The sequence below is a fragment of the Trichogramma pretiosum genome, unplaced genomic scaffold (genome assembly GCF_000599845.2).
Source record: "Trichogramma pretiosum strain Unisexual culture from Peru unplaced genomic scaffold, Tpre_2.0 scaffold13, whole genome shotgun sequence".
NCBI classification, from domain to species: domain Eukaryota; kingdom Metazoa; phylum Arthropoda; class Insecta; order Hymenoptera; family Trichogrammatidae; genus Trichogramma; species Trichogramma pretiosum.
This window is the reverse complement of record NW_019641606.1, coordinates 1,421,166-1,444,720: the sequence shown is the minus strand read 5'-3', so window position 1 is coordinate 1,444,720 and position 23,555 is coordinate 1,421,166. Positions and strand designations below refer to the sequence as shown.

General features: G+C 40.8%; 2 protein-coding genes and 1 non-coding gene across 12 annotated transcripts in view; 1 reads left to right on the top strand and 2 right to left on the bottom strand.

Moving 5' to 3' along the window:
• On the top strand, positions 1-4,930 carry LOC106652006. Its single transcript, XM_023458448.1, has 7 exons — positions 1-311; positions 387-770; positions 1,499-1,556; positions 1,630-2,118; positions 2,184-2,644; positions 2,908-3,189; positions 3,254-4,930. Exons 1-7 carry the CDS (start codon positions 1-3, stop codon positions 3,501-3,503), a joined length of 2,235 nt encoding a protein of 744 aa, XP_023314216.1. The 3' UTR covers positions 3,504-4,930.
• A 33-nt stretch (positions 4,931-4,963) lies between these two features.
• The window catches only part of LOC106652102 (probable phospholipid-transporting ATPase IA), a 30,971-nt gene continuing 12,379 nt past the window's right edge, over positions 4,964-23,555 (bottom strand). Inside the window, exons 1-15 of one of the 10 annotated variants that reach the window (XM_014370862.2) lie at positions 17,718-18,031; positions 14,194-14,591; positions 13,554-13,831; positions 13,378-13,476; positions 12,946-13,304; positions 12,590-12,867; positions 12,209-12,503; positions 11,240-12,137; positions 10,614-11,156; positions 10,276-10,542; positions 10,079-10,197; positions 9,873-10,007; positions 9,691-9,795; positions 6,859-6,956; positions 4,964-6,012 (exon numbers count right to left, since the gene is read on the bottom strand). In XM_014370862.2, the coding sequence (XP_014226348.1) occupies positions 5,915-6,012; positions 6,859-6,956; positions 9,691-9,795; positions 9,873-10,007; positions 10,079-10,197; positions 10,276-10,542; positions 10,614-11,156; positions 11,240-12,137; positions 12,209-12,503; positions 12,590-12,867; positions 12,946-13,304; positions 13,378-13,476; positions 13,554-13,831; positions 14,194-14,275 (3,654 nt within the window). In that variant the 5' untranslated portion in view covers positions 14,276-14,591; positions 17,718-18,031 and the 3' untranslated portion in view covers positions 4,964-5,914. Of the gene's footprint in view, positions 6,013-6,858; positions 6,957-7,027; positions 9,097-9,690; positions 9,796-9,872; positions 10,008-10,078; positions 10,198-10,275; positions 10,543-10,613; positions 11,157-11,239; positions 12,138-12,208; positions 12,504-12,589; positions 12,868-12,945; positions 13,305-13,377; positions 13,477-13,553; positions 13,832-14,193; positions 14,592-15,822; positions 15,845-17,246; positions 17,457-17,717; positions 18,032-22,487; positions 22,921-23,555 lie in introns of those variants that run through there. The other 9 variants (XM_014370865.2, XM_014370864.2, XM_014370860.2 and 6 more) reach the window with 9 other exon arrangements.
• Trnal-caa lies at positions 18,654-18,775 on the bottom strand. Its single transcript has 2 exons — positions 18,738-18,775; positions 18,654-18,698 (listed from the first exon to the last, which is right to left on the bottom strand). It is a non-coding gene; the product is annotated as a tRNA-Leu (tRNA).

The window sequence follows — 23,555 nt, the reverse complement described above, 5'->3', positions numbered from 1 at the left end:
ATGGAGTACGAGCGCATCAGGCGTCTCTTGCGCTCGGAGTACAAAGACTTTGGCCGGGCCGGCGAGCAGGTGCTGGTCGAGTCTCGCTTCGCCGAGACGACGCGCAGCGGTCGGGGCCTGCGCGCCGTCGAGCTCGGTCTGACCTCCAACAACCTCATCGTCGCCGCCGACAATTTTCGCGATGCCAAGTACTGGTGCTCCAAGGACTGCGACCCGAGCATCGAGAGTCTCGAGCTCGTCAGTGTCTATCCCTTGGAGTTTCTCAGTCTCAGTATATTTCGACGCAAGCGGAGAAAAGCTCTGAAAGCGAGGTGAGCTCGCGAGCACTGGATGTTTCAAAGGTACCAAAAATTTTTGGTTTTTTTTTGTGCCTCGAACGAATGCAGATTAGTCGACGGTCGGGCCAAGTATTACGAGCTCGGCGGTCCCGGTCTGCGTCGAAGCGCTGCCTGGTCCCGTTGGTGCGCCCAAGTGGCCAATTTGCTGGAGCGCCGCTGCCCAAGCTGCACCAACGTAGCCAGCGGTGGTAGTACATCCTCGAAATTCGAGTGCGCCCATCGTCGTGGAGCTACCGGGGGTGGAGGTGAAAAGGATGTCAAACGTTGCGCCGGTGGAGGTGCTGCCGTGGCTGGCGAGGATCGTCGTCGTCCCAAGCGGGCTTGCGATTGGACGCGAGATCTCTTCCTCGGCGAGTCGCACCAAGAGCTCACCAACGGCAGCTACACCATCGTACCGTTCAGCTTCTCCAATGCCACCTTGCAGGAGATCAAGTTCGTTGTGTGACTTTTTCAAAATTGAGGAGCTCGACCGTTGGAAAGTCGGTAAAACAGCAAAGGAGCAGGAGGCTAAACTGTTTTACCGACCGAAACCAAATGCGACCTTAATCGTAGATTCGCTCTAAATATAGGCAAGCAGTAGACGACAGTCGGCTCGGACGCGACTCTAAACGACGACAACAACGCGCGAGTCACCGTGGCCGCTGCAACGTTATATTTACTCGCTCGGTCGATCGATTTCACGCGGACGAGCGACTATTAGCCGAGGCGGCGAAAAACGCGTCACGCTGTTGTCGTCCGCGACAAAAATTGCCCAATCACGGCTGCTGCTGCTGCTCGGCCGAAAACAAGAGCTCGTCGAGAGACGAAGAGGGTCGTCGCGGTCTCGGCTGCCCAGATTCGTCGGATTTGGTCGCGTCGTCCGGCCGCGACGACGATAGTAATAACAACAGGCGGCCCAGACGACGTCCGCGTCATCGTGGCTCGACGTCGTCGCCGACTGCGAATTCGCGGAAAAACGTCGAGGTCGCCGAGACCGTCAAGGCCGCCGCCGCGAAATTGATACGCAAACGGTCGTCGCGTCCGGACTGCCTCGGTGTCGTCGATCAGAGAGATAAATCGCGTACGCGTCTGGAGTTTCCCCCCGACGTGGCAGCAGCATCAGCAGCAGCCAGACGTTACATTTCCGTTGATACGTCGCCGATGATTAACTTGATCGAGAGCGGCGTGTCTGTCTGGGAAAAGGCTAATAAAAACAATCGCGATCGCTCGCCGCGTAAGGTATGTTATATTTATATAACAGAATCGGATCGGTATGCCACGCTGAATTACGTCCTCTCTCTCTCTCGGGCAGCTACTACGCGGCTACTATGGCCTGTCGACGGCCACCTACTTCTTGTACGCCCTCGGGCCTTGGTCGGTGCAGCCGGGCGATCGTCCGAGCGTCCAGTGCCTCGAGCGCTCGCACAGCTGCGCCAGCATCCGCTGCCAGCCGATCGATCCGGATCTGCGGCTTCCGGTCTCGCGCAGACAGCTCGTCGCCAGCGTCTCGCTGGCCGACCTCTCGGGCCGAGAGACCACCGGCTTGACGGCCTCGACCCGCGGCAAGGTCGTGCTCTTTTGGACGCCCAATTACTGGTACAGGCCGAGGGCCGCCACGGACGCGTATCGCGAGATAAGGTGTCATCTCGACGGATTGACGGATTACACGAGGACGAACTACGAGTCGGCGGCGACGACGATCGACGGAAGGCGGAAGTCGACCAGCCGAGTTATTTTTGGGAGGGCGCGCGAGAGACGACGCGTCGAGATGTTCCAAATCAGCCAGACTGATTCGAGCCAGGTAAGTTTAGATCGGAACTCTTTTCTCGGAAGTGTATGGAGCTGTTACGAAAAATTCGATTGCAGAGCAGCGACAGGAACGTAAGCGAGACATCTGGAACTAATTCCGAGATCTGTCGAGCTCCGACTAAGACCCGCGATCCATCGGTGGCCAGCACGACGGCTTATTTGCGCCATTTGCTGCGTCTCGATTATCGAGTCACTCTGAGGGACGTCGATAGCGCGACTCTGGCCTCGCAATTGACCCTCGTCGATCGCGAGCTGTTTTTGCGCGTACCGAGGCGCGAACTTCACACCGTGGCCGGTCAACGTTCCTCGCGCGATGCCCCGAATCTCGGCGCCTGGATCGCCTTCGCCCATCGGGTCTCGTGCTTGACGGCCAGCGAGGTGCTCGCCGCGGACCGCGTCGAGACTCGTGCTCGACTCTGCGCGAGACTGTTGAGCGCCGCCGATCGCTGCCTCGAGATGGGCAATTTTCAGTCGGCCAGATCGATCGTGGCTGGCTTGCAATCGCCGGCCATCTATAGGTGGGTTCGAGGTTTCGTATGCAAAGTAAAAAAGAAAACTGATCATAAGTTTCGTTCTTTCACTATCTATGTATTTGTTCTTATTTACAATGATGGAGAAAATTTGACTTTTTTTTAAAAAAATGCCTCCCGTCTTTGAATCCGCAAACAAACCGGCAACGAATTGTTGCTCCTCGGCTGTAGCGAATCTCTCAATTCGTAACACTCGGCGTCCCTGTGTAAAAATAAAAAATGTACATTAATCGATAAAACTTGGCCAACAGATTGAGATCAACCTGGGCGTACTTGAAAGCTCATCATTACCCGGCGTACGAACAAATGATAAAACTAAGCACAATATTTGAAAGTACGAGAACAAAAATGTACCGGCAGACGTGGACAATGGCCGAGCGCAATCCACCCTCGATGCCCTTCGTTGGCGACATTCTGGCGAGGTTGCTTGGCCTCGAGCGACGGCAATGCGTAGCACGACACAATGAAGCGAGGACGATTTCACACAAGGACGTGACAAAAAAGCACAGGAGAAAACATAATAAGCTCGAGAGGTAATGTCCTCGTTAACGGAGTAACGAGGCTGTTATGTAACGCAGTAAATATTTTTATAAATAGACGCAGCTCGTCGACGAGCCATCGATCCGGATCGACGTCGATGCGCGAGCTTTTGTCGGGAAATAAATTAAATCGCGACGAGTATGGACGAGTATCGGCTCTGGGCTCGTGGCTGGAGCAGAGACAATTATCGGCTCGCTCGTACAATTTTCCCGGCCAATCGTTAGCTTGGACTTTCTTGCTGAAGGCCAGGTACCGAGAGGAGAGAGACAACTTTTTCGCAAGCCTGCAGCTTGAGCCAGCTGTTTAGATGAGTGAATGAATACTACTTCGCTTGCAATTAGTTCAAAATTGTTTAATTTTTTTTTTCGTTTTCAATGTATTATTATATTTATTCAGACATGAGAACGTGTATTTGATAAATCCAGTAATTTCGCCGCAGTAAAGTTTAAAACTTGTATTTATTTTTTCATTATTCATAAGATCAGAGAGAACGATAAAACAAAATATACTCACTCTTATGCTCTGTTGTAGGTAAAAGTTTGTACATCTATGTAATTTTTACGGTATAATCTACAGTTAAATATTAATCGTTCTGATAAAAACTAATCGTCATCGTGAAGTGGTGGAATCATAATGACAAGATCACATCGTCTATATAATTATGTTGTTGTTTTCCATTATTTATACACATATTATCCTTTTTATTCAATTAATCGACATTTATCCAACGAACCATTTTTATGCTGTAGTTTACAATTAATTTGTTAACGACTTTCATTTATATAAAATATACATGTACGTTGCATTGACGTGCCAACATTTATTTTTTTTGTATTTGTTTACATTAAAATGAGCGATAATCTCTTTAAAAGAGAAAAAAATATCTTCCGATTACTACGTCATTTTCTGTTTAGTCTATACACTCGACAAAATTATTAATAATCTTTAGTTTTCGCATGTTTAAATGTTGGTCTTGTTTTTTTCTTTTTCTTTTTTTTTGAATCTTGACTAGACGAAAATGTACACATTACACAGATATATTACAACACTAATTTCCTAGGCTATATCGGTAAGTATTTACTTTGCATTGTCAACAGTGCGCAAGAATCAGTAAAGCTTTTGAATTCGAGAGATTTAATAATAATAATATTACCAAAAGCCATGCAGCAGACACAACAAATATAAGATGCCTCACATTCATTGGCCAAATGTCGCTTATGAAAAGCAATAAATTTTGTTCTAAACTTCTTTTGTAAGAAACGTATTCATAAATGTAATCGCGTTTAAAAATAAAATAAAAAGAAATAAAGTAAGATAAAAGACCGAGTCCAAAGAAAAGTTTATATGATTTACTTTATATGGTTGAATGTATCTCAACGGGAGATAAAATGCGCATTGAATTACAGAGTATGTATATTTATAGATTAATCGTTAAATGTCTTACATGTCATCGTTTTTTTAATGTAATATATGGTCCGCACAGCGGTACATATCATGCACATTTTATTGAATCAAGAGCTTAGCTGTGACCCGTAATTTGAAAACGAAAACGATAAAACACGTACATTTATATTTAATTCGGAAGCGCATCGACATTTACAATAATACACTTTTTTTGTTTTCTTTTGAGGTAGCGTCTTGTTTTCATTCAAGCTCTGTAATTTAATTAATCTTACTTTTTTTCAGTAGAAAAATTTTGAATTCAAGTCAAGTAGAAAAGCTAAAATTTGAATTCGACGAGATGAGATGATAGCAATAAAAAAATGTTTAACTCTCACAGGAGGAATAATATAATTTTTGCGTTATGTTAATTCAGTTTAAATTTGATTTTTATTTAACGACAATAAGTTCGGCGGTTAAATCTGTATGTTATCGAAGACTTTGGAAGAAAAACAAATGATCTTTTCTTCCGATTATCGTAATTACTTTTAATATTTACAGGCAAATTCGTCTGCCCTGCGCAGAGGAAAATTTTACTTTCAATTAGTTAACGATGGTTAAAAACACAATATAGGGACACGTGAAATATTATCGATTTTGATGTGTTCTTTTATATTACTATTCGTTTCGCAACGTTCGTAAAAATAAATAGCCTTCAAATAGAAGAGGATATAATTTAAGAACACAAACGTGCGCCTTTAAAAGGCAATAGCATTGAAAGATAATATAACGCGTGCTTATCTGTAGAGAAAAAAATACTACGCAATTTTTAATTTTTGAATACGTTATTGTAACATAAACAAGAGCGAACTTAATAACAATTCATCGTTTTCAGCTGTATATTTACAAAGTACAAACTCATGATATATTGTTTTTTCGGCTTTTCTTATTTTACTTAAAAAATAAAAGTTTCTAACTCATTGAGATATCTATGAGTTTTTTTTGTACAGACCATAACTGCTAAAAATTGTGTAGCTAATAATTACGATGAAAAAATTATACATAGCAAATGTTATCACACTTCTCACGTGTAAGTATCATCTTAAATCTTACGAAAGCTAAAAAATTTACATTATCCATTGTTCATATACGACAAGACAGAAAAACATTACATGCACACACATTTAATACACATCCAGAGTAGATGAGAACGAGTCGACTTTCTTCTTCTTTTTCTTTGGTGTCAGCTGGCCACCTCCGTATGCACTGTGCTCGTCGACAGGCCGATGCTCGAGACCCGGGCGAATCGAGCTCGACACCACTCTAGGGCCGCCGAATTTACATGCCACCTGGCTTGGGCAAATTCGTGTTGTAAGCCCGGATCACGTCGGTCTGAGACACTGTACCTCCTTCCTCTTGAGAAAACGCGAAGCCGTCTATCGGTGCGGATAATATCAAAATTTTTCAAGATTAGTTATTTCACTTTTAGCCATTTTTTAAAGGATAAAAAAACCAGGACTTTTGGGTAGATAAAGATCGGTGCTGTTTGGTATAGTATAAATAGTGTAAATGAAAATGGACTGTCTAACGTCATTATTAGTAGAAAACTAAGAAATCATGCACCGGGTGTTAACGGCGTGACCTGGACTCATTGTATATTGGTCCAATATAGATTGCGTATTCGTACACTATACACCTTTTAAGTTTGCAATTCGAACACCAATAAAAGTTATGTAAAAAAGAAAAGTTATATCAATCGCAGTAATAATTGTTATAATTAGCAATAATTTGATAAAATTATATTATGCTTGCGTTAAAGAGAATTGAAGCAATTTTTTCAAGCTTTGTTGTATTTTGTGTACTGCAGCAAAAGTGATTACAAATTTTTTACATTATAATACTTTTTGATACACGTTTTGTGCGAATACACGTATGAATTACTCAACAATTTTCGCACAAGTTACAATCGACTTTCGATTGCATGACGGGAGAAAATAAAAATAAAATTAGTCACACAAAGTAAATCAACACACAAACGCACGTACACACTTGAAAACTTCAGGAAATCGAATAATGGGGTTGAAAATGAGATTTAAAAAGGGTATAATGAACAGGGAGTGGACGAGGAAAATTTAACGAGTCCTTGTTTAAACTGTTCCATGAGTCAACATTAGTTTTGTACAGTTGAAAAAGGACGTGGAGTTCGCAAAAAACAAAAAAATATTCGAGCTAAAAACGGAGAGAGATATCAAGTGTTGTTTTGTTGCCATAGGAGGACTTACGTGATAGCTCCACCTCAACATTAACTCTGGTAGCGGCGTGCGAACGCCTGGTGAATACGCTTTTAACATTTTTCAGTAGCCGCGCAGTCTCCGTCAATCTGTAATTCATCGCATAATGCGAACACACATTTCCAAACTCTCAGTTTTTAATTTTTTTTAAATTTTTTTTTAATTTTTATGATTTTATGCTATTTCTTTCTTTTTTTATCATAACCGGTTTTTTTCATATTTTTTATTAACAGCAGAAAAATATTGCTTTCCACCCGTGCGTGTTTTTAAAGGCTTTGAATCTCATCGTGACTCACGAAAACCGTGTATTTTATGCACACGTGCATAGATGAAACTTTATCGTTCGCTAGCGCTTTATTACGGATCGTATTTGGTTTAATGTTAAAATAACTGCGTATGGAAAATCGATTCAACGGATTTTCTCTTGCAGAAGAATATGATAGATAAAAAATTGGTATAAGTTGGATATTAGGTTGATCTACTACTCGGGAAACCAATAAGTTGTGCCTATATGAAATGTAACATGCGGGAGATGTAGCACACACTTCGAAACAGCGAAAAAAATATGTAACATTATTTCTCATTGATCCAGTCGTAAAAGAATAAATATGTTTGCATTACTCTTTTATTAAAATGAAGTGGTAAGAAATCAGACATTATTGAAACACAGACAAATCACCAAACGTCAGTATAGTTGATAAGATTCTCATAATCGACGGTATAACAATGTATAAAATATAATTGTTGCAACGAATGATATATAAAACATCGATATTTAAAAATATAGCCACGCATTTCTTAAGCCAAAAAATGCTAAGACAGCATTTACACAAGTTTTATACATAATTAATCAAAAAGCATAAAAACATATCAACGATAAGCATTAAATTTTTGAAACCAAAAAAAATTGTGATTATGCAATCGTCGTGGTTATAGACAAACGATATGTACATATCAGTGACGTCGGTTGATCAATTCAAATAATTCAGTGATCGTGTGTAAGGTAATAAGTAGTTGGTGGTTTGTGTAAAAAAACAAGACAGATATGTTATAATATATGTCCAGAATAAGGGGAAGGTACTTACACCTCGCGATATCGGCGATGGCATGCACGGATCTGAACGAGAAAAAATTAACAGTAAACATAAAGAAGTAAAAAGAGATAGTTTCAATTTAAAAAAGGCTATTTAATTTTTGTCTATAGAAAAGAGAAAGTATAACAAGTAATTCGTATATGACAATTATGGGATGTAATAAATTTCCTAAAGACTCAAGTTTTGAGTAAAAAATAAACATAGTGATCGGGGATGTACACAATGAAAATGTGGAAGTATGTACGTAATGAGAGTTTTTTGCATTTTACGATCTTTGTAAATCAATGCGCTAACCTAAATTATTAATTGGATCATTCTCAAATGCAAAAAATTTTCATATTCATTAGCACGAGAATACAATAAGATGTAAATAGGCGCGGAAAAATATAGTTATTTATTTTTAGTTCCATGCTGAAACTGGCATTGAAAAGTAGTCAACAGATACGAACAAGTAGTAAAAAACAAAAATAATAATCACTATTTGAAAATAAAAGACCGTTTCTACTAAAATGATAAACACTTATACCTACTAAGTATAAAATCTAGCAGATATTTTCATTTCAAAAAATATTGATCATATAAGAATTAGTAAATAGAAAAAAAGAGTAAATAAAATGAAAAAAACAAAATTTACAAACTAGGACAGATGAAATGTAAAACATAATACTTCAAGAAATGGAAATCCGTAGCAATCGATGGCTGCAATGGCGTCATCTGCCTTATAATTAATTAGTTTCTATCCTCGCACTCTTTCTCATTTTCTCGACTTCGTGTGCATAGCAAAATGATACATCGAATCGCATTTAAAACTCGTCGAAGTGCATAACAAATTGGAAGACGTCGATTCGCAGTTATGAACTCCAATGTACCGAGCGTATACTTATCGTCTGTGAGATTTTTTTCAACTTATTTCCTTTTCAATTCGTTATATAAAATTTAATAATTTAAAAATGAGAAAAAAATCACCTAAGTTTTGGTGTGCAACAAAAGTAAACGTCACCTATCGTGCAGGTGCTCCGGTATGTAATAAAGAGTGTGCCGTAATTGAGGCGCCGATATTATTCGTAGACGCGATCTTGACCGATTGAACCAGAAACGTAGTCTTGATGGTAATCTCCGTCTTAACGAATAATTTCTAAGTTCCAATGAATTATAAAATTAATTTTATATAATTTATATCATTGAAAAATATTTAAAAATTAACACGGTGATTTATCATTTTCATAATTAAAAAATCGTTGTGTACCCTCTTTGCACACAAAATTCACCATCGCTTCGACAGAACGATCTCGTTATTAAAGCCATGCATTGCACCATTACAACATTAATAAAAAAAGGACTTATTAAAGACAAAAACCCAGTAAAATTAGACAGATATGTCACATTAAAAAAAAAAGATAAAATACATAATATTACGATTGAATGTAGATTAACATAACCTTGTATCATGCAATAAACAGAAAACACCCATAAACGAAATGTTTCGTAGCAATGATCTCATCGATTACCGTAATAGCGATTACTTGTTCAAGTTTCATCTTTTAACTCATAAAAAAACTCTTTAAACTCTTTAAGCCCATAACCCTCTATTAAATATGAATTTTGTAATGAATAAGGCAAAGCCCCAAAAACCAATTACCGCGGCCCTTTATTGAATAAATAAATTTAAATATAATAATAAAAAATTTATGAAGCGACTGATGCGATAAAGGATAATGAATTGACTTACGAGCTCCTGTAGTCTTGGGTATGGAATATATCTCCTGGATCCGATTTACGAATTTCTTGCTCGCGCGCTGCCTCAGTCAGCGATTTCCATATCGTATTTTTTATCCTAAGATTCAACCAAACGTAAGTTGATTTGCTTAAGATGGAATAATAATGGAATATTTCTTAATTAAAAATACTTACGCTTTGAATGTAACGTCGATTAAAAGAACAGCTGCTGGAATTAGTACTAGACCTAACCAGAACACTGGCGATGAGAATAACATACGATCATTTCCAAGCATCACTGCACCGACGTTCAAAACAGGCCAGAAGTTGCTAAAAATTTATTGCTCAATTAAAGTGCTGTTTTAAGATTATGAATAAATGACATCGTAACTTTTTCTTACCTATAGATAAGAATAAACAGGAACCATAATGTTATCGAACCCCAAATGGCCAAGTGCGTAACCCATGTCCAGGAATTTGTTATAAGTCCAGCTTTTCCGCACACTGTTACGACTACGTACTACATAAAATCAAATGCATCGTTCATTTAACAAAATTGTCACATTATCTTTGACAGTCAAGTTTATGTAATACTTACAGTATAAACAATATTTCCTAAAACAAGATAACCACCGTCTCGTCCGTTGCTCCAGATTACATCCTGTTCGAGCGCGAACAAAGACAACCAATAAAGCAAGGCCGAATGGAGTAACGCGTTAAATATCCAAACCCAGAAAACTTTTATATTAAATGACGATTCGACGGCATTTTTTGAAGCGTATAAACTAGGATGTGCTAAATGCGTATCGGCTGAGCAGACTTTGTCGAACAGACCAATGGCCAAGGGTGGCGCTGCCGTAAATAACTGTTGAAAGGAAATAAAAGATCAATTTTTATCACAATTAAATGTACCGTATTAGTAAGAAGGATACCTACCACATTGTACAAACCAATGGACCAACGCTCAAACAAAATTTGTCCAGACCAGCCGGAGTACATGGCGAACCACAGCTCGATCACGTACAGGCAGATATTCTTATAAAACGAATACAAAATCAGCTTACACATACGACTGTAATTCCAGCTGCCGTGAACGAACAGTAGTCTTTTAAGAAATCGAAATTGGGCGATCGAGTAGTCCGAGGCGCAGGCGGCTTGTAGTCCCTCGACGCCCGATATACCGACGCCGATGTGGGCTTTCTGTATCATGGCCACATCGTTGGCGCCGTCGCCGATTGCCAGCGTGACGGCGTTGCTGTTGCTCGTCACGAGATCGACGACCTCGGCTTTCTGCATGGGAGAAACTCGACAACAGATGACGGCTTTGCAAGACATACAGAGATCGAGAAAGTCGCGGCGCAGATCGCAGCTAAGAGCGTATTTAAGGCTGTTGCCGTCGATCACGAGCCCAACATCGTTTTGACTGCGTAAATCTTGTCCGAAATCCACACAGTGCTGCATAATTACTTCTCGAGTTTTCTGAAATGAAAAGAAGTTATTATTTTATTTTATTACAGAAAAGTGTTCATCATTCATGATTCGAGGTGTCAATGCAGTCTTACATCTAACGAGCCTTCGTTAACAACGATCAGAGGCATAGTTTGAGTTATCAGTCTGCAAGAGTAGCCTATATTTATGGCGGTTTCCTGCTTGTCCCCAGTCAGTACCCAAACATTAATGTCAGCCTGTATGAGCGCTTCGATCGTCTCGGGCACTTGGTCCTGCAATTGATCCTCGATCGCCGTAGCACCCAGCAGCGTCAATTGCGTCTCTATGAGATTGGCAGCCTCTTCCAAATGCTTCTCCTTGTCGGTCAAGTTGGTTGCCGCCTTTTGATAGATCTCCTTCCACCACTCGTATTTGCTCTCGGGCACGTCGGCCGAGGCGAAGCATAATGTACGAAGTCCCTCGCTGGCGAACGACTCGAGATGCTGCAGGGTTACCTCGCGGAAATCGTCGCTGATCGACGTGACCGAGGTGATGTCCTCGTTGTCGGGACGACTCGCCAAACGCTCGTATATCACAGAATCGGCTCCTTTGCAGAATATCTTGATCTTGCCGCTGGGCGTGCGCACCACGATGGACATGCGTTTACGCAGCGATGTGAACTCGATGACGTTGAGGACCTCGTAGCGCTCGCGCTCACCCAGAGCCTCGATTTCCACAAAGTTCGGCGTTCTTGTATCAAATACGTAGCCGAATTTCTTGGCACCATCGACGAGGGCTCGTTCGTCCGGTGACGCCGCGTGGTAGATTATATTTCCGTCCTCGAGCTTCTCCGGTATGACGGTATGGCACACAGACAGCATCACCATAAACTCGTTCAGTATCTCAGAATTTTGAATCTTACGCACGTTGGAGGTATTCTTCGCTCGTCCTTGCAGTATATCTTGCACTAATTCGCAATCGTACTCGGGTCCGGTTGCCGACGTACCGTTGGCCAAGGTCGGTGCGGGTAAGCTAAACGTAATAAAATAACGTAATAATTTCACGCATTCTCTCACCGACTTCCGAGCGAGAAAGACACTTACTCGTAGAGTTTTCCAGCGATCGAGCATCGCTTGTACTCCATGACGTTGCGCGTCAAGGTACCGGTTTTGTCGGTGAATATGTAGCTGACCATGCCGAGCTCCTCATTGAGATTGCTCGTGCGAGCCATGGCAGGTGTGTCAGTCTCGGCGTGATACATCTCCACGTCCATGTTGATGAAGCTCGCTTGGAAGAAGCGCACCACTTCGAGGGTCACTTGGAGAGAGATGGGTATGAGATTGTTGAACAAAATCATGAACGTCAGGAGATTGAAGGCGAAGTTTTTCGTTTTTGCCTCTGTAAAATATCGAAAATTACATACAATTAATACTCTCCTCAAGATAAGAAAGATGAAAACTGAATGATATATTGTGTACACCTACCATACACGCCAAGATACCAGAGTCCTTTGTGGTCATTGATCCAAACAATATTGAGAATAGCTGACAAAAGACAGAGCAGCATGAGAATGAAAAACAACATGAGAATTTGAGTATTGATCAGACGATCGAGGGTCGAGCGTTTCAGGGGTGCGCCAGTTGTGTTATTCTGCATGAGTTTCGTGTCGTGGCCCGTGTAGATCACCACGCCAAATACCCATCGGGTGTTGCGCAACATGGCTCCGCGGAGCAACAGCTGATCCGGACCCAACGCTACGCTCCTGAAGAGAGACAACAGTTCAATGAGGATGATGCTTTTTGTAATGCAAAATGAATGAGCATCGTCGAAAGAAACTCACGGTTTGTTGGTCTCGCGCAGTATGCCATTGAACTCGTAGAGGTGTCGATTCGGCGCCTCGCACTGTATGTTGGCGCGGAAGCTCATGAGCTCCGAGGTGTCGAGCAGGCTCGTCGTCTCCGGATGCGCCTGGCGTATCTTCAGATTCGTCTCGCCGTCGAGATTGGCCGTCTCGATGAACGACATGGAGTTGGGCTCGGACGACGAGAGGAGGATGAGATCGGCCGGGAAGAACGTGTTGTTGTGCACCTTGACGACGTCGCCGACAGCCACGTTCTTCCACTTGATCCATTGCCAGGCGCCGTCGCGCAGCACCTCCACCTCGCGCATGTTGATCTCGTCGTCGGCTCGATGTCGCTTCTGCAAGTAAAGCCGAAAAGTTATAAAGGAAAAAACTTTACGAGAAAAGAGAAAAGATCCTAGAGACACTTACAAAGTCTTCGATGAATTCTTTGATAGCTGACACACTGAGGATGAATATGAGCGGAACGAGTGTTGTGAATCGACCAGTTGGAGAAACGTCAGGTATTTGCTGTAAAATGAACGGTTCCGTTTAATTTATGTAATGTCAAAATTGAATGCGGAAAGAAGTCGCTCATTGTTTCTCACCTGCATCAGAGCAATGAAGAGGAAGAAACAATTACTGTAGCGACGAAACTGCTCGAACAGAAAGGACGGTATGAAGGTGAGCAGTGAGTACTTGGCCGTCGATATGTGATTGTTGCGATAGGTGGCCGGCTGGGTCGGGGCATTGACGAAGACCACGCGCTCGTCCTGGTCGCCACCTCCGCCGCCGCCACCGGCACCGCCCGAACCCTCGGCCGAACCGGCTTGCGAGCCCGTGCTGCCGTTGTCGCCAGCCGCATTTCGCGTCGCTCGTCCGGTTCCTGCAAAATAATGAAAAAAAAATACGGGTTGAGATGAGCATTCGATCACGTAGTTTCGTTGACGGAATTCGCTTGTCCATCGTCCCGGACACGTGTTTAGTATCAGGCAAGCTGCTTCGTTGTTCATCGGCTGACCTAACTGAGACTTTCTCTACTGGAAGTGATATTTCAAATAAAAAAAGAGAAAAAGTATCAATCGCAGCGAGGAAGAGGAGGACGAAAAAATCGTAAATCGATAAGTAATAGCGTAATCCTCGATGACAACGTATGGTACACCTACATAATATACATAGATGCCAGTTTCAACGGATAGAAACGAGCATTTACGGCAGTAAAAATCGGAAAGGAGAAGGGAAACTTACTGCGCCGCGAATAGATGTAGACGTCGGCGCGCGCCCGTAACGTGCTCATCCATCTGGCTAACTTCGTCCCTGAGAATTCCATTACCTCGGGCGCTGCTTGATTCTCTTTTTTTCACCCTCCTTACTCGCTGTGAACGAGCTTTTTTTCACGATGAGCTCGTGGATTGATTCCACTCGTTATTTTGTTGTTGTTATTGTTTCGGTTGCTGTTTTTCCCGTTGTTTCGTGCAGTTCACTGATCGATCGCCGATGATTGCAATTCGTCGTCGCATGTCTTGCGATGCGCTTCATTTGATGCGCTCATGTGTACTGCACTTTCTTTAATTTGCTTTTTTTTTCTTTCTCTCTCTTTCGCTCTGGTAGTTACTTATGCGACGCAGCATTAATTCATGTTACAACTGTTGGAGGAAAATTGGAATTTTATTTAATTTTGGGCTTGAATTGGCTGCCACCGCGAATCATTTGATTCAGGCACTACTTATTGATTCAAATTTGGCTGCACATCGTTTGGCGATATTTTTCATTAGTTTTCAAATTTTAGGGAATAATAAAATAAAAACTAAGAAATGACTTTTTTCCATCAAGTGATTGACAAGATACGAAAAGGTTTGTATACGCTCGCGCACGCAAGGGCTAACAAATCAATTTATTCAATATTTGGGTGTCAGTGCATGTTATTAAAAAAGCCTCATATTGTGTTAGATTAATAGAAAAATACTTTTTTGAATCGAAATACGTTGTAACTTTTTAAAATCATTAGATTTGCATAATTATCGATAAAAAAAACGAGTAAATCTAGTAACGAGCTTATCAATAATAATATGAGAAAAAATAATTTGATTTCAAAGAAATTACTACGCGTTCAACGTAAAATAACATTTTCAGTCGAGTTATAAAACCGATGACAGATGCAAATCGCTAAAGCTCCCAGATTCAAATTGTAGGTATGAGCGAGAAAATAAACCTCATTACATTCGCAGAGGTTTTATTTCCAACTTTTTTCCGTGTTATTTCATGTCCATGTGATCGTATCTCTGAACAGCTCAGGTATACTGAGGAGAAAATATCGCGGTTAATTTTTTTCAATTTCAGCGAGAATTTATGGAAAAAAGAAGTGTTTGTATATACATCGTATGTGCGGGGAATTTCAAGGCTTAATGCTCTAATACGGATATTTGAAAAGCCGAGCGAAACATTTACGAGAAAATTTTCACGACTAAAGCATTAACGTACTTTTAATGAGTGCATCTTGCTTCCACCTAATGGGTAAAGTTGATAACGTCCATGCATACGCGTATAGAATGTACTTTTTTTTACAGAAAAAAAAAATTAGAATGAAATAACCATTTTTTTAGAGAAAAAGTTATATACGCTCCTTAAATTTATCATAAAATTGTTAATGATCTGATTTCAAAGATTAAAATTAATAATATACGGCGATCTAATCATCAAAATACACACCCACGATCACGTTAAGTCATCGTTATGAAATGACATAATTTCAACATGACGCATCGGTGCGCATGAAAACATTCACACACACACACATACAAACTTTAATACCCTGTACACAAAACTATACTGCGAAGGTAAATAATTAATCCAAGCACTGATACGAAAAAAACCTACACAACGGCAGAGTTGAGATGGTATTTTATATGCTGACACATGGCAGGCAACTGTTGAGCTAGCAGCTGCTATAGCCTGGCTATATCGCGAAGCTTACACCACGCATACGCGGCTTTTCCTCTCTCGCTCTCTCTCTCCTATACTCTCTTTTTATATGTATGTATGCAGGCTTTTCACCATTGTGTAAGTTGCGCTGTGCACAGGTAGCAGCGTACACACACACACACACACACACACACATACACATACATACCCATAGTGCAAAGAGCGAACAATCGATAACTTTACGAGCGCGCGGCGACGCGCAAACTGGCGGCAGCTATCCTGCCAGCAAGTACAATAAAATACGTGCATCATTGTTGTAGAGTCGTGCAGATGGTTTTGCAGATGGTATTGTTTAAATAAAAATAAAATGTGCGCATCGTCAACTCGAATCGAAAACAATTTTGAATGGATAAATCCGTCGGTGTACGCGAGCTCGCAAAAATCGCATACAAACAGCTGTCAAAAATTGATAGGATAAAACGAAACGAGTGAACGAGGTTTTTTTTCCAAAAATGTTTCGCGCTGGTCTCTTTGCGTCACAAGGTAAGATGCACTTGGAAGCGCGCGAGTGTAAAACTAGCCGAGAAAGAAGCCATAAATAAGTCCCTTTGGAGGTTTTGCGCTTACAATAACGACGGGGATTTAACAACCCCCGTATCCTGTATTCGCAACACGTTGCTGGCCTCACCACACCCCAACTGCATACGCGATGTTGTTGGTTTTCTGCGTCTCGCTCGTGTGCAAATGCATCCCTTTTATTCTCGCGAACTTTACGCATGAATGATTCAATTTTAGAAATGCGTGGAATTTTGTGTATCTCGAGCACTCCGACGTGGAAAAAAAGGAGAAATAATTAAAAACCGAAAACACTGGCCGAGCGATAAGCTACGTACGATAAAAGCACATTAGTACGTCCGCTTTTATACGGCATTAATTTAACCTGGGAGAGATGCGTCATCGAGCTTATAAGGAGCTTTATGTACGGTACAAGCGAAACAAAACACGCACACGCGTAAATGTTATAACATTTACTTGAGCTGCATCGCGCGCATAAATATTGTATGGCCCCCGTTTTTAATGGAAAAAGCTCGACAGAGCTCGATTGCATTTTATATCGTCCGTGCAAGACTATCAGCCCGTGACTGTGAATGCCTGCATTGTAATGATATACGAATTACCGAGTCAAACGGAGCCGCGTCAGCGTAAGTAAGCAATCTAGCTTCGCGTCGAGTTACTTCGTTTCGCCTCTTTTTTTTCGCTCGCGTTTGCACGTAAAAACGAACGCGTTCGTAACTTATTCATGTTTTCTAAATAAAATTTAGTGGGCCGAGTTTAACGTCGATCGTAATAGCGAATTCTTACGTAGACCAGACCGATACCTATCTGGAGAGATAGCTCGACGACGAATCGATAGGTTCTCTTTAGCGATATAATTACAAGGCGAAATCAGCCAAATTGATAGGTGACAGCCTTTGAAATCGCTTCTCCGTACAACTTCATAACAGCTCCCCTCCCGTGCACGCACACGCACTCGTTGACACAAATTATATACGCACATGCACTGCACACACGACGCGTACAACTATCAATTAAAAGTCTACTAGTTTTGTGTTACGCTGCGAAACTTAACCTAAAATCAAAATACGACGGCGGCATTGGGTATACATACGAGATACATGCACTCACACGCGGGTATAAAAATGGTCGATATCGTCTGCTACTCGACGACGATATTGACATTCAAAACTGCGACTTTCATTGTAACGGGTATAATCAGATATAACGGAACCAAACGATTGTTGCAGCCACTTTGAATCGGAGTTGCAGAGAAATTTTGAGTGTTTACGTACGCTATGCTTGTTCGAGGTAAAACATCGAGTATGTTTTACAGCGAGGGGGAACTATATCGTGTACGACAGAGCGGCGGGTCGGATTTAGCGATGATACACCCAACTATATGTAGTTTATTTACACTACACTATATAATACACTGCTAGCACTGCTTATTACTAACTGCTACACTTTGTGTACAAGGCGGCAGGTCGATATTTCGGCTCGCTGCTACGTACATTATATTCCAGCGTATCGCGCCGATAGATAAACGTGGACGCGTCGGAGACAACTGGCACGACTGCACATCAGCTCGGACGGGCTGTATATACTACTATTATACTATAGCAAGCTAACGCGCGGCTCGCGGCGCAACGTCATAAATATATATATCTAAGTGGTATATGTACGAGCGAGCCGCCGTGTCGCTACTGCATATATAGAGTAGCCGCGCACCGATGTAAAATGCCGTGTGAGTCGAGGGAAATATGGATTTTGTGTGTTACCTGCGTGCGGATTAGTGTCGAGTTGGTGGTTTCTCCGCTCGTTTTTTTATTAACGCTCGAATGAACCCTCGGCACGGCGAATACGTAGTTAGCGGTTTTTACGTCTTTTAATATTAGTACTGAGCAATTACGATTGTGGCTATGGAAAATTCCAATTGTTATCGAGTTAGATTTTGAGCACTCAAACTCATTTATAATGGTGTATAATTTTTAATCATTCTTAATTATTGCAATTAGGGAGTGAATAACATTAACTTTTGTAATCAGCTACTTTTTAAAATTACTGACTTTTATTTCAATCTCAATTGATAGTTCGCCAAAAAATTTCATAGAACATTTTTTTTTTATAAATAAATAATTTTATAATAAAAAAAATGTAAATACATTATATTAAAAATAATTTTCATTTATCGATCGTTCATAATATCAGATTTAAAACAACAAAAAGTTTGTCAGAAGTGGGATTCGAACCCACGCCCTCAGAGAGGACCAGAACGCCCAACACTCGACATAGAAGTAGAGAAGATATGAAATCTTGAGTCTGGCGCCTTAGACCGCTCGGCCATCCTGACACTTGATAGCTCTGGCAAAATAGTGAATCGTACTCCAAATAAAATTTTTTTGTAGACATTTTCCCACGTTATCAAAATTTTTCATTTCTAACGTTTTTATAAAATATTAATTCAACGAAATTATAATTGAATGTTTTTTATAAAAAAATTACCGGCATATTTTTCGAACAAAAAAGTTTGTTTATCGTAGATAAATATTTTAAATACTGTTCAATCAACTTTTTTTTTTTTTTTAAAAAGATTTCATGCTTTTTCTGCGAGAATGCATTCTTAAAACGTTTATAGTTGATTGGACAAAATAAGTAAACTTTTTACTGCCACTTTGAACGAATAATTGTGAAACCTTGTCGAGATCATAAAATAATAAAGTCAATTATTCAATGCACGAAGAAACAAGCCTAGGTCAACTTAGCCTTAATGGTCTACAAATTTCTACCCAATGTTCATGAATAAGTAGAATTTCTCGCAGTTTCAACTCGTTAACTAGTTGGACGTGATGTTATTTTTTTTTTACTGCTCGATGCACACAGTATATACGGAACGAAAAAAAATGTCAGTTCGCTACTTTTTCAACGGCAGATATCGACCGGAGCGCCGCGACTCGAATCGTAACCCGTAAAGTGCTGCACCCTATACAGAAGTGTGGCATTGGCAGCAACCCTGCGGGATATTCATTATAAAAGCGACTCGCAAGCACAAATAAACCCACGAGCGTCGCCAGACTATATCGTCTCCGCTCCACGTATATAATGCATCCAGATTTGTACAGTTGCAGTGCACATGTACACGAAAGAAAAGCGCACATGTGCGAGAGAGGCCAAGGCCGCACAGAGGAGGCACAAGCGATGTCTGATTCTCTATCTCTGTCTCTCTCTCTCGATTTTGTGAAATGAACTAGTTTCCGCTTCCTTATTCTATATCTTTTTCCGCTTGGATTGTTAGCCCGCGATAATTAATACGTAATGCGATCCGTAATACGAATGTAAGAAGAGTATAACCGCGATGCGATGTATACGAGGCAAACGTGTGGGAATATATGCCTCGATTATAGCCGAGAGCTTTTGGCAGCGAAGATGTTTTCACAGATAAATAATTGCCCTCTATGCTCGACGAAAATTAATGAAGTAAAATTTAGTACCCGCAGTTACTTCGTTCGTTATTTGCGCCGGTTGAACAACGCAATTTCTCTACATCGTACAAAACTTTTTGTACTTCTCAAGTACAACGTAGTAATCTCTTTACAAGCTCATCGCTGCATTCATAGACTCGTTGCGGTATATATGTAGCATAACAATCTCGATTTACGTGTTCTAGCGCATAACTCATCTCTCTTGCAGCTCGATCATAAATGTCAAAATACCTACAGAGAGCTGTAACATAGCGGTGTTTGTGTGAAATTTACCCCTTCAAGTATCAATTGAAATGTTATACAATTTCACATTCGATAACCTGCACATTTACATTCTATTACATTCTAGCCAAACGTGTTATAGTACGAATTGAAGGTCGACCATTTGACGTTGACGTTGGCAATTAAATTTTAAATGGAAAAGAAAGATCAAGACAATTTACAAAGTAACAATAGAAATGGTATTTAACCACTACTTTGTATAAATGATCGATACCGAGCAAGTCATATATAACTTTCACATCAAACAGATGGAATATGATTCCACACAAACAAACGAAATATTAACGATGACGAATCGTTTTAAGAATAATTACTTTGAACATTTATTCTCAATCGCGCCCCTTATTTTCTTTTTAGATCTAAAAAAGACAGTTTGCGAATTTAATATTGAAAGCGGACCGGTAAAAAAAATGTCAAAGCTTTGATGGCTCCCCAGCGACTCGCTGCTCCACGCCGACGATTAAAAGCGTAAATATTATCCTTTTATTTTATACGCGTGCGGGAGTTTATGAAAAAGCAAGTGCAAACACCACCTAAAAAGTAATAAAATAAAAGCGAGCCTGCTGCGACGCTTGGTTTACTTGGGAGGAAGTATCAAACAGAGGTGCAATTCGAGGAAAGAGAGAATGGAAGGAGGCGATAGTGGTCGCATGTATTTTTTATTATGGAATAGGCTTTTTTTTTATCTACGTTCTTACAACGTGACTCTATTGTCGCCAGCAAAACGAGGTTAATGGTTACATAGAACCGAGTAAATAAATTATAAAATAATATTGTAAGTTTAAGAGATTAATAGAGACACACAATTTATATGCACATTTAGTGTAAACGCTTGAAAATTCAATAAATGGTAAGTTAGTTACTCAAACAAATTTTAATCTAAAAAACATATAATCTTAAAAACATTATTTATTGTGCTGCAAGGACTAACATCTTAGGCTGTTTTAATGTGAGACTTTTTATATGCTGATAAAATGCCTTTGATACTTGATGCTGTGCTGCACTGGTCAACATACTCAGCGAATTGGATTCAATTTCAAGCAAAGCTTGCAACTTTTATTGAAGTTATATCGTGAAATAAAAGATAAAAACTGTAAACGCAACTGCAAAACCCACTGCACATAAATTTCAAAGGGCAAATGCGTGTTTAATCCTTTATTTTACGGAACAATTTCGAAACATCACGAACCGGACAATTAACAAGCTGTTTGTATTAAATCTCGATAATATTCCCTTTGGCTCTGACTGTCATAAATAAGGTATTAATCGATCGATATTTTAACAATGTTTGTGCTAATGAACAGTCAATTTAGGATTTTTTGTAAATACTAAAGAAGTACATTAAATTTGAGTTATCGATAATATTCGACTGGACTAGATATAACACGGTAACTAGTGGTGTATTCAGTGGAGCTTTAATGACTCGAGGCGTGCATAAATTTATAAATCATCGTTTCCTGGAGACAGGAGGTCACTGTGTAACCAGGTGAGGCCTACACTGTGACTCTTGCTGTGCCAGCTATAGCAGCGTCCACACAGCGTGATATGAGCGACGAACGTACGATACGAACACATCAAGGCGATAAAGGGCACACAACACAGCGCACGATACTGCAGATTTAGGTCGTTGGGCACGGGGACAATTTTCTTCAACTCTTATATACTATGTGTTATATAGGTACGTGGATAGCTTGAAAATTGAATTCCTTGCTTCGTGTAATGCCAAAGGTAATTAAGATCTATAGATAAATTGCATGTACCTTGCGATACAATCGTTACGCGTTCGAACGCGCTTTTGCGGGTATGATTCGAGCGTGACTTGATTAAAATTCATTAAAATGACAAATGTCACATTACTATAAAGTAATAAATCAATCAATTTTAATGAAGCAACAATACATTTATAATTGAAACCCTTATTTTACAATACGAACTTTAATTGCTTAGTTTTAGAGTACAAAATGACTTATTTTGTTATAAAAATGACACAATGTCAATTTTATAATGGACAGTGGTCACTTTTCAGCGCTCATGAAACCCACTTAAATACTACATACCCTATTTAACTCATTACTTTTTTTACGCTTTCTCGATAAGAAGATTGTAATTTACGAAGAGAACCGATAATGCTGTAACAACATGAATTAATTCCAATAATAGGCGAACTTCATGCTTGATCAACTCTACCTATTCGATAATATAATCGAGAATAAATAATGTGAATTCATAAACGAAGGATAATTAAAATCGCAATTTCAATGTAAAAGTTATCGTAAAAAAATAAAAGAATGTATATCCTACCGGAAAATCTGGTCCTCGGCGATCTGGCGGTTTCCTGCAGTTCGATGTGCTGCTGACGAGCCGAGCCGAGCCTCAGATTTATGCTGTCGACGTTGTCGATGGCCCCGAGATCGATGGGACTACCGAGGATGTAAGGGCCGCCGTCCTGGGCCGTATCACCTGTGCCAGCGCCACCACCACCACCGCCGCCGCCGCCGTCTTCTCGCAGGGCAGACGGGCCGCCTCGTTCGCCCAGTGGCTGTAGCGTGGCCTCGTCCATGTGCGGTATCGAGGACAGATCCGACGGTGTGAACGGCCGCAACGGCGGCAGCGAGTCGTTGTTGCCGCTGCCGCCGCCACTTCCACCTTTTTTGCTTTTTTGTTGTTCCCCATGTTTGTTGTTGCCGCTTTTTCCACCGCCCCGTAACGACGAAGGCATCTCCGGTGCTGGTGCCTAAAAATTGATTTAATACAGCGTTACTTTTACGATGCACTTAATAACAACGGTCGGCAGAAAAATTGCGTCGTAAGCGCCGCCGCGGTTGCGTGCAGTGATCTCGCGCGCCGGGTAACACGAGAAGCCGCGAGGATATAGCGTTTCATATTTGCCAGCTTGCTCGAAAGTTTATTTTCGCGAGTTTATACAGAGTGTGTGTGTGTGTGTGTGTGTGTGTACGCGTAAAATTTCTGTTGTTCTGCGGCGAAATAAAAAGTAGCAATTAATGCGCCAGAGATTATAATAAGTATAATCCCATTGTTGTTTCTTGTATTGCGATTTAATTGAGCTTTCATAATTTAAAGCTGGATTCCGGATTATTTGTACACAATGTGTATGTTTCTTTAATACGTGTATTACAGTTGCGTACTAGACTCGATTATTTCTCTTCTGACTTTGGACAGTCGGGGCAAAATTGATTGTTATTAGTACGCTAATGGCTTAATGAAACTAGGTCGCTTATGCATAAGTTAATCTTGCGTAAGGTGTAGAATCCGTGCTTTGAATTTGTAGCCGTGCAGCAGAGAGACACGGATTCGGTTTTTTAGCGAGAATATTTTTTCATCGTCGAAAATTGTATCCTATAAATAATA

Coding starts and splice junctions, on each gene's coding strand:
- LOC106652006 (XM_023458448.1), top strand. CDS start 1: ATGGAGTACGAGCGCATCAGGCGTCTCTTGCGCTCGGAGTACAAAGAC. Junction 771..1,498: donor GCCACCTTGCAGGAGATCAA/GTTCGTTGTGTG, acceptor CTTGATCGAGAG/CGGCGTGTCTGTCTGGGAAA. Junction 1,557..1,629: donor GCGATCGCTCGCCGCGTAAG/GTATGTTATATT, acceptor TCTCTCGGGCAG/CTACTACGCGGCTACTATGG.